Raw genomic sequence first — 11,713 nt, forward strand, 5'->3', positions numbered from 1 at the left:
CCTGGCTGCTCTACTTCCTATCCAGCGCCATTCATGCTCGTAGCCTGAGAAAGCGGTGCAGGATGGCCCAAAGCCATGGGAACCTGCACCCACATGGGACAGCCAGAAAAAGCTCCTGGCTCTGGATCAGCTCCGCTCCTGCTGTTGCAGTCACTTAGGGAGTGAACCAGCGGATGGACAAAAGATCTTTCTCTCTATAAAGTCTGCCTTTCTAATAAAAATAAGTAAATATTAAAAAAAAAAAAAGAAAGAAAGAAAGAAAGAAAGAGAAGAAAAAACCTTATACCACGGCTAGAGGGAAGCCTGAGGTGAGAAAAGCCAAGGGTTTTTTATACCATATGACCTTGCGTTGCTGAGTGTCTGCACTGCAGCTCCCTATGCCTCAGTGTTTATGTCACAGTCCTTTGTGGCTTTTCAATTTTGAAATGTCCAAAGCTGAAACATGACATATATCCTATATACTCTGATGTACACATACATCTTACTATCAGTGCCTTTTATTCTCTCCACAAAAATTTTGAATGAGAAGGAGGAAGAAACGATAAGGGAACAAGGTAATTTTTTTTTAAATGGAGGAAGAAAAAGAGTTGATAGAACCTCAGACAAAAACTTCTCAATTTTCCAACAATTGCTTGTTCCCTTTCTCTGCTTCAAACCAACACTAGAAAATTAACCAGAGGCCACATGCAAATGACCTAAGTACATAAGCACACTACCAGCCTATGTGGCTGACAGCTAGAGCAAAACCTTAAGAATTCCATAAACACTTCAATCCTATAACAGCCTGGGCTGAAGTTTGTCTTTGTATTACATATGAAGGATGTCCTAAGTTAACTAATTGCATGTATAACAGTAAGAGACAAATGCAAGCAATGAAGCATTTTTAGTAATTTCAGCATAGTGGTTATGTGCAAGCAAACCAGACTCTATTGCAGAAAGTGTGCTCTTTACAAAGCAAAGGCCTCGGGCCCACAGATTACAGGTCCAGCTCCTCCACTAACATGAATCAAAACTGCTATCAATTTTTTTTATGTTCTGTCAAAGGGAGGGAGGAACCTCTGTGGGCTCAAATATGATGATTACTACAAGAATACATTTTAAAAAGTTATTTTTTGAAAATAAATAATACGGTATTATGGAGAACACCAGAGATTTTCACCCCCAAAGACTTATTTATTTGAAAGGCAAAGTTACAGAGAGGGAGAAACAGAGTGATCTTCATCTGTAGCTCACTCCCCAGCAGCTGTGGCTGGCCAGGCTGAAGCCAGGAGCTCCATCCGAGGCTCCCAGGTAGAGGCAGGGACACAAGGACTTGGCCTATCTCCCATTGCTTTCCCAGGCATACTAACTGGGAGCTGGACCAGAAACAGAGCAGCCAGAACTCAAATTATATGGGATACCAGCACTGCAGACAATAATTCAATCTGCTCTGCCACAGCCATATCCCTAACAACACTCTTTCTATATATATACATATATATTTTTTTAAGATTTATTTATTTATTTATGGGAAAGTCAGATATACAGAGAGGAGAGACAGAGAGGAAGATCTTCTGTCCAATGATTCACTCCCCGAGTGAGCACAACGGCCGATGCTATGCCGATCCGAAGCCAGGATCCAGGAACTTCCGGGTCTCCCACACGGGTGCAGGGTCCCAAAGCTTTGGGCCGTCCTCAACTGCCCCCCCCCCAAGGCCACAAGCAGGGAGCTGGATGGGAAGTAGAGCTGCTGGAATTAGAACCGGCACCCAAATGGGATCCCAGTTCCTTCAAGGCGAGGACTTTAGCCGCTAGGCCACGCCGCCGGGCCCAAGAACACTCTCTTTTAAAAGTACTAAACACAAGGGACAACTACACTTAGGATAACTAAGAGGTAAGCATTTAGTTGAATGGCTAAGCCAGCACTGGCACACCAGCATCCCTTACTGGAGTGGCTACTTTCCAATCCCAGTTCCAGCTCTAATGCAGCTATGTGTTAGCATGGCTAGGAAGCAGCGGCTGCTGGCTCAAGCTTTTAGGTCCCTGTCCTCACCTGCAGCCTGGCCCAGCACTGCCTTCTGCGGGTATCTAGGAAGTGACCCTGCAAGATAAGACTTTTCTCTGTTTCTCTTTCCTATGAATCTCCACCTTTGTAATAAAATAAACAAGTGAATTTTTTAAATTTTAAAATTAAGTAGCGTTCTATATTCTAACAGTTAAATTAGTGGCATACAGGGTAAAATTAAAAAGAGCTGCAAATTTGTGATTCAGGCCCCAGCACTGCTGCACACATTTCACTGCCACCTCCGATGCCAACATCCCATACTGCAGTGTGGGTTCGAGGCGCAGTCTTGGCTGACTTGTATCTATATAGGGAGTGAATGGAATTTTTTTTTTTTGTTTCCCCCTGTCATTCTGCTTTTCTAAGCTTTTTTTAAAAATCAGTGATCCATCTATAGAAATGACAGTATTCAGTTAAACACATTTTTACTAAAAACAACTTTTAAGTGGTTGTAAGTTTTTTCTCTTTTTAAAATGTGGAAGAGAAAATATGACATCTCACTTAAGTCTTAAAGACAATACATTTATAAGGTCTATGTAAAAAAGCACATTTTTAACTGTCCAGGGCAGGTTAGTGTAAGTTTTCTAGGAAGATTCTGAAATGTCAGACCAAAATCCCTTTTCACTTATTCAAAATGAAGAAACTGTCAAGACTATTCATCGCAAATCATCTGAATATTTATCTGAGAAGCACAGATTTCTAGGACAGAGAGAAAAGCCAGTCTGAGGGAGTGGGCAGCTGAGGCTGGGAGCCAGGCGCTCTCGCATGAGGGTGGCAGAACCTCAACAACAGGAGCCCCGACTGCCGCCGCCCAGGTTCTGCACTGACAGGAAGCTCACCTCAGAAGCCAGAGACCAGTTTCAGACTCTCCAATATGGGAAACTAATGTTATAACCTGAATCCTAACTGCTAAGCCATCTCCTTTAAAAAAAAGAAAAAAACACGTATTTACTTGAAAAGCAGAGATAGAAGACTGCTACCCAGGTACACTGGCAGGGAGCTAGATGGGAAATAAAATAGCCGGGACTAAAAATGGCACCCACATGGAATCCCAGGGCTATAGGCAAAGGAGTAGACTAATGAGCCACTACACCAGCCCCTCCACTTCCTTAAAATAACTATCATCAAGATAAAACATTCCAGAGCTATAAGGCTTGTTCACGAAGGAGATTGAAAATCATCCCAACTAGCTGACTAGCTGACTAGCTGATGGAAAGTCAAGGAATCTGGTGCCCAGCATAACAGCATAACAGCTAAAGTCCTCGCCTTGAACATGCTGGGTTCCCATGTGGGTGCCAGTTCTAATCCCAGCAGCCCCGCTTCCCATCCAGCTCCCTGCCTGTGGCCTGAGAAAGCACTTGAGGACGGCCCAAAGCCTTGGGACCCTGCACCCACGTGGGAGACCCAGAAGAAGCTCCTGGCTCCTGACTTTGGATCAGCTCAGCTCTGGTCGTTGCAGCTGATTGGGAAGTGAATAATCAGACAGAAGAGCTTCTTCACTGTCTCTCCTCCTTTCTGTATCTGCTTTTCCAAAAAAAAAAAAATAATAAATAAATAAATAAATAAATCAAGGAGTCTGGATTCACTACTTACACCAATTAAGCACATTAATATCTTTCATAAAGATGTTTTTTCAGGCCTGGTGCGATAGCGTAGTGGCTAACGTCCTTACCTTGCATGCGCCAGGATCCCATATGGGCACTGGTTCTCATCCTGGCAGGCCCGCTTCCCATCAAACTGCCTGCTTGTGGCCTGGGAAAGCAGTGGAGAATGGTCCAAAGCCTGGGGACCCTGCACCTGCTTAGGAAACCTGGAAGAAGTTCCTGGCTCCAGGCTCTGGACTGGTTCAGCCCCAGCCATTGTAGCACTGCAGCCATTTGGGGAGTGAACCAGCAGATGGAAGATCTTTCCTTCTGTCTCTCCTCTGTGTAAATCTGCCTTTCCAATAGAAACAAAGAAACTGAGGGCAGCACACTGTGTAACTCAAGAGACACCTGCAGGATTTCCAGGGCTGCTCAAGGCTGTCTAATCCTTGTAATATCTTATTCATGAACAACTGCTAGAGTCATTTCAAGCTACACTTTGAAGAGAATAAAATGTAAGCCAATTTTTCCACTATAAAATAAACTACTGAAATATCAGAAGATAAAACAAAAAACAGCTCGCATTCATGCTAGTATTTTACAACCTGTACTCATGGCATTGTGATGTAAGTCTTTCTTGTCATTTCCTAGGTAATTTTGTAAAACATCATTGCTGCTGTTAGGTGTGTCCATTCTATGTTACTCTTCTCATTAACATACCAAGAGCATTAAACCTGCTGCTACTTTTCACAGAATTCACTTTAGGAGCATGACTTTAGTTTAAATTGGAAAAAAAGGGCCGGCATAGTAACTTAGCGGCTAAAGTCCTTGCCTTGAATGTGCCAGGATCCCATATGGGCATCGGTTCTAATCTTGGCAGTCCTGCTTCCCTTCCAGCTCCCTGCCTGTGGCCTGGGAAAGCAGTAGAGGATGGGCCAAAGCCTTGGGACCCTGCACCCACGTGGGAGACCTGGAAGAGGCTCCTGGCTCCGGATTGGCTCAGCTCTAGCTGTTGCGGCCACTTGGGGAGTGAATCACTGGATGGAATATATTCTTTGTCTCTCCTCGTTTCTATATATAACTGATTTTGCAATAGAAATAAATGTTAAAATGAGTAAATAAATCTTTAACAATAAATAAGTAAATTTGAAAAAGAATCCTATATAACTATACTCCTTTTCATTCATATTTATTGTGTTGTGTCTGTGGTTTCTTTCTTTTTAGAGAAGTACAAAACAAGGCTACAGGAGTGCATGGACAGGCTAGTAATTAAAATGCCCACATCCCATATGGGGTACCTGGGCTTGAGTCCCAGCCCCAGCCCAGTGTTTGTCATTGTGGCCATTTGGCAAGTGACACAACCAACCAAAGAGTTCTCTCTTTCTCTCTAATTCTTTGAAACTCTGCTTTCAAATAAGTAAAATAATCTTAAAAATATAAACACTGACATATAATATGAAACATACAAAATATATAACTTAAGATATTCATTTTAATTTACACAATGGAAAATCGCATCCATTTCAAAAACCAAAGACTAAGAAAACACATTTTTTTGTTTACACATTTTTATTAAATACGAGTTTGATAATTATTAAATTATATTGATTGCATTGAGTCCCAAATAAATAAATCTAAAAAAAATTATTTTCCTGGGCCCAGGATGATAGCCTAGTGGTTAAATCCTTGTCTTGCATCTGGTGGGATCCCATATGGGTGCCAGTTTGGGTCCCTGCTGCTCCATTCCCATCCAGCTCCCTGCCTGTGGCCTGCAAAAACAGTGAAGGATGGCCCAAAGCTTTGAGACCCTGTGCCCCTGTGGGATACCCAGAAAGAAACTCCTGTTTCCTTGCTTCAGATTAGCTCAGTTCTGGTCACTATGGCCCCTTGGGAAGTGAAGCAGCAGTCGGAAGATCTTTCTGTCTCTCCTTCTCTCTGTAAATCTGCCTATCCAATAAAAATAAATAAATCTTTAAAATTTACTTGTTCTTTAAGGCAGATTTACAGAGAGAGAGCCAAAGAATAAAGATCTCCCACCTGTTAGCCTTCTCCGCAGATAGCCACACTAAAGGCTGGGCCAGCCAAGCCAAGAGCCTAGCACTGCATGTTGGTCACATGGGTATTCATATGTCATGCTAGCATCAACGACAGCAGCTTAACTTGCTGTACCACAATGCTAGGCCCTTACTGAATTATTATTATTTTTTTTTGAAAGGTATAAACCAAAGGAAAGCTTTGGTCTGAAGATAAGACTTTACATAGTCCTGGCTCCTCAACAATCTCCTTCTGCTCCTCTCAAGCTTCCCGAGGCAGTAAACAAGAGTGGACTCCTTACCCAAGAAAGGAGTGCAGTCGCTCGGGAGGCCTGGAGCGTCATCGTGGTGATACCAGACAGCCACTCCGGTGCACCTGGAAGCCAAAGAAGAAAAGCAGTTGATCATTCCAAAGATCCATAACCAGCTCACAACACTTAAACAAATCACTCATCACTTGGCGCTCAATCCACCAAGACACCACAGGGATTTTCAGAGAGGTTCAAATGCACATAAAAATGATAAAAACATTTGTCATAGTTCACGGTACAGACTCCAGCATTTAATTCAATGTCCAGAGGTTCTCCATGAATCTTCGATTTTCAGGGGAAATACAACATTTAAAGTAGTCCACGTACCCTGTTCTTTGGGACATGGTATCCTGTACCACAGAATGAGCAGCCTTTGACACAGACCTGACTCCATACCACCAGGGTCGTGTCTACTTGCACAAGAAACACACCCTGTTTTAGTCTCATTCTCTTATCCACAAAAAGGAATCCACAGGCACCACTCACGTTAATCAAACAACACAACATCTAGGACAAAGCACTGGATGGGTGATTTTTGACTCTTTCTGAAGCACCCAAATTCTACCTCACGGTAACAAAGTCCTCGAGGGAAACCTCTTCAAGTTCTCCTCCCTTGCTCAAGTGGGGGGTTTGGGCAAATCAACAGGTCTGCAAGAGGCTAGGTCCAATTAGAGATCCCATGAGCATTTATAGGGAAAGGGGAAACATTTGTCCTGGTATTCTCACCCCTCAATTTACTTGCCCACTGGGACTCTGTCAGTTGCATGCCAACTTACCCAAGAGGCTACAGATGTGATGACTAAATACTCCCCCAACACCTCCTAGCAGCCCTTAGAATTCCCACAAGCCCCCGAGGGTCCGAGCCTCCCCAACACCTCCTAGCAGCCCTTAGAATTCCCACAAGCCCCCCGAGGGTCCGAGCCTCCCCCAACACCTCCTAGCAGCCCTTACAATTCCCACAAGCCTCCCGAGGGTCCGAGCAGCCCTTCACCCCACCTGCTGCCACAGGTGCTCAGCTTGTCTTTACAGGCAGGGACAGGAGTTGTGAGAGCCATATTGCTCTATAAATCTTCCCACATATGAGGGGCCTAGAAAGAGCTCACCAAAATTGCTTCTTGGTCTTTTGGCTATGATCAAGTAAAAAATTTTCATGAAAAATGTGCATTTATGAAAAACCTATACAAGGATTTCAAAAAAATTATGCACCAAAATAAAGGATGTTTGCCTCTATTCCCACAAACTTGCTAAAAATTAAACTTGCTCAGGAAAAGATCTTTTACATTTATTTTTATTTGAAGACAGACCAAAAAAAGTGAGAACAAGAAAGACAGTTCATTCATCTGCTAATTCACTCCCCACACGCCCACAACAGCCACGTGGGGTCAGACTGAAGCTAGCAGCCCGGAGCCGCACCTGGGGCTCCCACACAGTACAGGGACCCACAGACATGAGCCACACCTGATACTGCCAGGAGTGTGAAGCAGGATTGGAACCCAGGCACTCCAATATGGAATGTGGGTATCCCAAGCGGCTTAACCACTGTGCCATAACGCCTACACCATTTCCAGACTTCTTCAAGTTCCCTCATAATCCCATCTCCAAGGTGCAATCCTGTGGGATCAACATTTGCTAAGCTCCTTCTGCATGCAAGATACTGGAGATGAACAACAAAGATGCCACTTTTGCACACAGAAATTCACTGACTGATAGGAGAAAAAGATACATAAATCTGTTAACTCATCCTTTCATGTCTTGGTCCTCCTGTCCAAGTATACTCTGCTTATCAACCACCCAAAAGCATTTCTTGCTCCCTACATATAATCATCCTTTCTTGGAAATTATATGAGAAACAAAGACCCCATTCCTGCCTTTAAAGGGCTTGCAACAATTTAAGGAATAAACAGGAAGCACTAATGGAAAAAAATAACTAAATGCTAAATGTAACTGAACACTTCCTGACCTTGCAAAACCCAACATGATTCCACCTGTGATACCAACCCCACAGTCTTGGAAACAAGCCAATATACCTGGGCGGCAAGGGGGCTCCCAGAGCAAGGAGAAGCTAAGGGGCCTAGGCCTGCCTCTGGCTTGGGTGGCTTACCCAGTGGGGCCTATCCGTGGGCACTGACAAAGGTAAAGGCCTGTGACCTGAGCTACTGTACCTGCAGGGGAGCTCTGCTGAGGGCTGCCTGCCTGCCTGCCTGCCTGCCTGCCTGCCTGCCGCTGTGAAGAGGAAAAACGAGTGCTCAACACTCAGCGGGGCTTCTTGGAATAAATAGTCTGAGCTAGTCAGACTGTTGCTAATGAGGGCAACAAGGCCCAGGTCCCAGTTCCCTCTTCCCCACCGCGGGCTGCAGATCATCTTCTGATGAGGCACCACCCCTCTGTCAGAAACCTTACAACTAGAGTTACCTGGGTCTTGCCCCCTCTGGGAGATTCCACAGCTGTGCTGCTAAAAATGACCTGAGGTTTAACCAACCTCTGTTCTACATTCGAGAGGCAAAACACATAGGCTCACAGTCCTCCCAGGGGAGCCTGTATGCAACCAGCTCCACAGCTCAAGAAAACCAGTGTCGGCCTGATGCTGTTTTCTGTGTTCCCCAGTCCAAAACAGAAGGAGTCCAATCCTCAACATGAGACATTTCTGGTGGACCCGGTCAGCTCAGAGCCCCACTAAGAGGTCCCTGGTCTCTGTCACTCTGTCTCTGACATGGTGGGAGGCTACAGACAGCCCTGACACTCACTTCTCCCAGGGTTATCAGTAACTGAGACCTAGGGCCTAGCTTGTCCTTAGCTATGGAACTGGAGCTGAAGTAACCCTTGGCTTGGAACCTGAGGGCTCCTTCCTGCCCTTTAAAGGCAGGAATGGGGTCTTTGTTTCTCATATAGTTTCCAGGAAAGGATGATTATATGTAGGGAGCAAGAAATGCTTTTGGGTGGTTGATAAACAGAGTATACTTGGACAGGAGGACCAACCTCCAACCACCCACCAATCTCCCCCAACACACCCTCCCCACGGAAATGTGAGGCAGGCCCTGCCCAGAAGACTGTGTGATGGTGATGGAAAAACAGTTCCCAGAACTATTGCCCAGAAGGATCTATTGAGATCCACTCCAACTTGGTCAGGCACTCCTATGATGCCCCACAGCAAAGAAACAAAGGCCCAGGATGTGGGTCAGGCCCTCCGAGGGCACTGGGCTCCCACCTACCCGGTTCTTGAGGAAGAAATGCCCAGAACCTTCCCAGAGGCTTTACAGGACTGAGAAGGTGCCCTCTTGGCTCCCTGGTCTGTGGCGGGAACCAGCACACAGAAGCAGCTGCTTAATACAACTTGAGGGCCCCGCAACCTCTTGACATTTTCCCAGCTGACATTAATGTAGCTCCCCGACATTAGAACTGACTCCCCCAGTTACACTAACCCTTCTCTGTTTCCAGAAAAGACAGTTACCAGGACAAGGAAAACCCGGTTTTGGAGACACATAGAGAGTGACCTGGTCCACCCTCTCCCCAGACCTTAAAGAGTTAAAGCCTGGCCATGCTTTCCTGCCAGGGCTAAAGCTAATGCAAACCACCTGCTCAGAGGCACGGATGAGGACCAGGGGGTCAGGTTGCTGGGCTCTGGGGTCTGTCCTGAAAAAGCTTCATTTGCAGGAGTAGACCAAGTGGCAGGCCAAAGGCTGGAGGATCTGAGTTACAGCAGCACGGCCCTCTGCACCCACACCCTGCCCCCTCCCACCAGCTCTCTCGAGGCTGCCTCCGAGCCACTTACTGCCAGCCTCAACACCAGCCTACTCAAGATAATAGCGAAGTGCCCTTTGCTCCTAGAGAGCTGCTAAATGGTACTGATCTTTCCGTTCAGGGGCCCTTGCCGCCACCAAATGCGTACTGTCTCAGCACTAACTCCTACTACCAGGTCAGGAACCAAAGCCCATGCAAGCTCCCACCTCAAAAAGGGTCCTTCCCAGAACCCCACCTCCTTTGTACCCCATGGTTTCAAAGACTCACAGCTCACAAAGGAAATGGCTGCCCCATCTGTGCACCCAGGCTCAATGGCAAAACTCCTGATGACTTACCCAGAGGGCAAGCCTGTCTGCAGCCCTAGGGATTCCATGTCCGGTCCCCCTCCCAAAAGAGGATGCTCTCCTCCATAAGGCAAACCCCCTGACCCTGCTGCCCCCCGCCCCCGGGGACAAGCTCACAGGCACAGGCAAGCATCCAGTTCTCGCCAGCAGGTTACCCAGGAGGGCCCCACACAGGGCAGCCTATCTCACCACAAGCTGGTTTGCCATAAAAAAACTGAACAGGAGAGATATTGCTGGTGCACCCCTTGGCTCAGAGAAGGTAAAAGGCCAAAGGAACAACAGCTCTAATAGTGGCCACAGGGAAAACAAATCTTTCCAGCTCCTGGGGAGTCCTGGTCCAAGTCTACAGCTTCTCCGCACTCCTGAGGTCAGGGGCAAAGCAACTTGCTGGATGCGTTCCCGGTTCCTCTGAAGGGACTAGAGCTTTGGGCTCAGGCCAGCCGGCTCCTCTCTTAGGCCACCCCTTCTTTGGAACCTAGAGTTTGGTTCTTGGTGCAGAAGCCCTTTGAAAAGAGACAAGGGAGGGGCAGGAGGGAAACTAAGACTCCCTGGTTACTTCAGAGTGGTTGGCTGCTATCTTCCCTTTCCCCCACGGCTCTGGGGTCCAGATCAGTGAGCAAAAGGCTGCAGTCCCGAAGCCGACCGCCGTCCTGCAGCCGCACACTGCGCGCGGCCCGGGCGCACGCCGGCCGTTCCTCAGAAGCTGCCCCCACCCCCGCTCCGTGACAGAAGGAGCCTGCTTACACTGCCCTCCCTCGCGCACACACCCCGGGGCTCACGCGGGGACGGAGAAGGCCCTCCAGAGCTGCCTCTACAGCTCAAGTGCGGGCGCGCCCGCTCTCCGGCTCTGAACAAAAACACGCTGACATCCCGCGGGGAGGGCGCGCGGCTGCGCTGGCGGCGCCGCTCCCGGATGTCGCTCAGTGTGTTTACTTGCGCTCCCCTTCTCTCCCGCCCCTTCAAGGATGGCGCGGGGGGGAAGAGTCCACCCCAACCCCTCGTCCATGTTGGAACAAAAAACCCAGAGAAAGAGTGAGGGAGAGAAAGTCCCAGCACAGGGGGCCTTACCAGATTCCTAAAGCCAAACGTAACTACAGGTTTTAATCCGCCATTAGCATTTAAATCTTGAAAGGAGAGGAGGAAGGGGGGGGCAGTGGAAAGTAACCCCACACACAAAAGAAAAGTTGTTGGTTTTCTTCTCAGTCAGCCTGGCAGGAGCGATCTTCCTGGCTGACAGCCAGAAGTGCGTCACGGCCAGGAGTCTGCTTTCTTTAAAGGCACAGCGAGCTTCCGCGGGCGGCGAGCGCGCCAGGCCGGCCCTGGCGGTGGGGGAGGGGCCGCGAGCGAGGGCCGGGCACGCGCGGGCGGCAGGGGCGGCCCAAGTGCAGCGGCCGCGGGGCCGAGCCGCACTGGCGCACAGACACCCAAACGTCTCTCCCGGCGGCCCGCCTGACAAACCTGAGGTCCCCGGACACTCCCCCTTCGCTCTGTGTTCCACCCGACGCTTAAGGCGACGGTTGACAGCCAGTTGAGCTCTCTGGCCAGCAGCGGAAGGGTAGGCCACGGCTGCCCTGCAGATTAGATCAGCCCCTGCTTGGAGGCAAGCAGGGCAAAGAGGAAGACCCGGGAACAAGAGGCTTTGAAGAGAAAGTAAAAACGCAGG

General features: G+C 47.9%; 1 protein-coding gene across 3 annotated transcripts in view; it reads right to left on the reverse strand.

The window, feature by feature from the left end:
* The window catches only part of NUMA1 (nuclear mitotic apparatus protein 1), a 34,379-nt gene extending 22,878 nt beyond the window's left edge, over positions 1–11,501 (reverse strand). For all 3 annotated transcript variants that reach the window (XM_040964252.1, XM_040964253.1, XM_040964251.1), the window contains exons 1-2: positions 11,119–11,501; positions 5,960–6,033 (exon numbers count right to left, since the gene is read on the reverse strand). In XM_040964252.1, coding sequence (XP_040820186.1) covers positions 5,960–6,001 — 42 coding nt within the window. In that variant the 5' untranslated portion in view covers positions 6,002–6,033; positions 11,119–11,501. The remainder of the gene's footprint in view (positions 1–5,959; positions 6,034–11,118) is intronic.
* Positions 11,502–11,713: the final 212 nt, after the last annotated feature.

This window comes from Ochotona curzoniae, unplaced genomic scaffold (genome assembly GCF_017591425.1).
Source record: "Ochotona curzoniae isolate NIBS_2020 unplaced genomic scaffold, NIBS_Ocur_1.0 scaffold_3223, whole genome shotgun sequence".
Lineage (NCBI taxonomy): Eukaryota > Metazoa > Chordata > Mammalia > Lagomorpha > Ochotonidae > Ochotona > Ochotona curzoniae.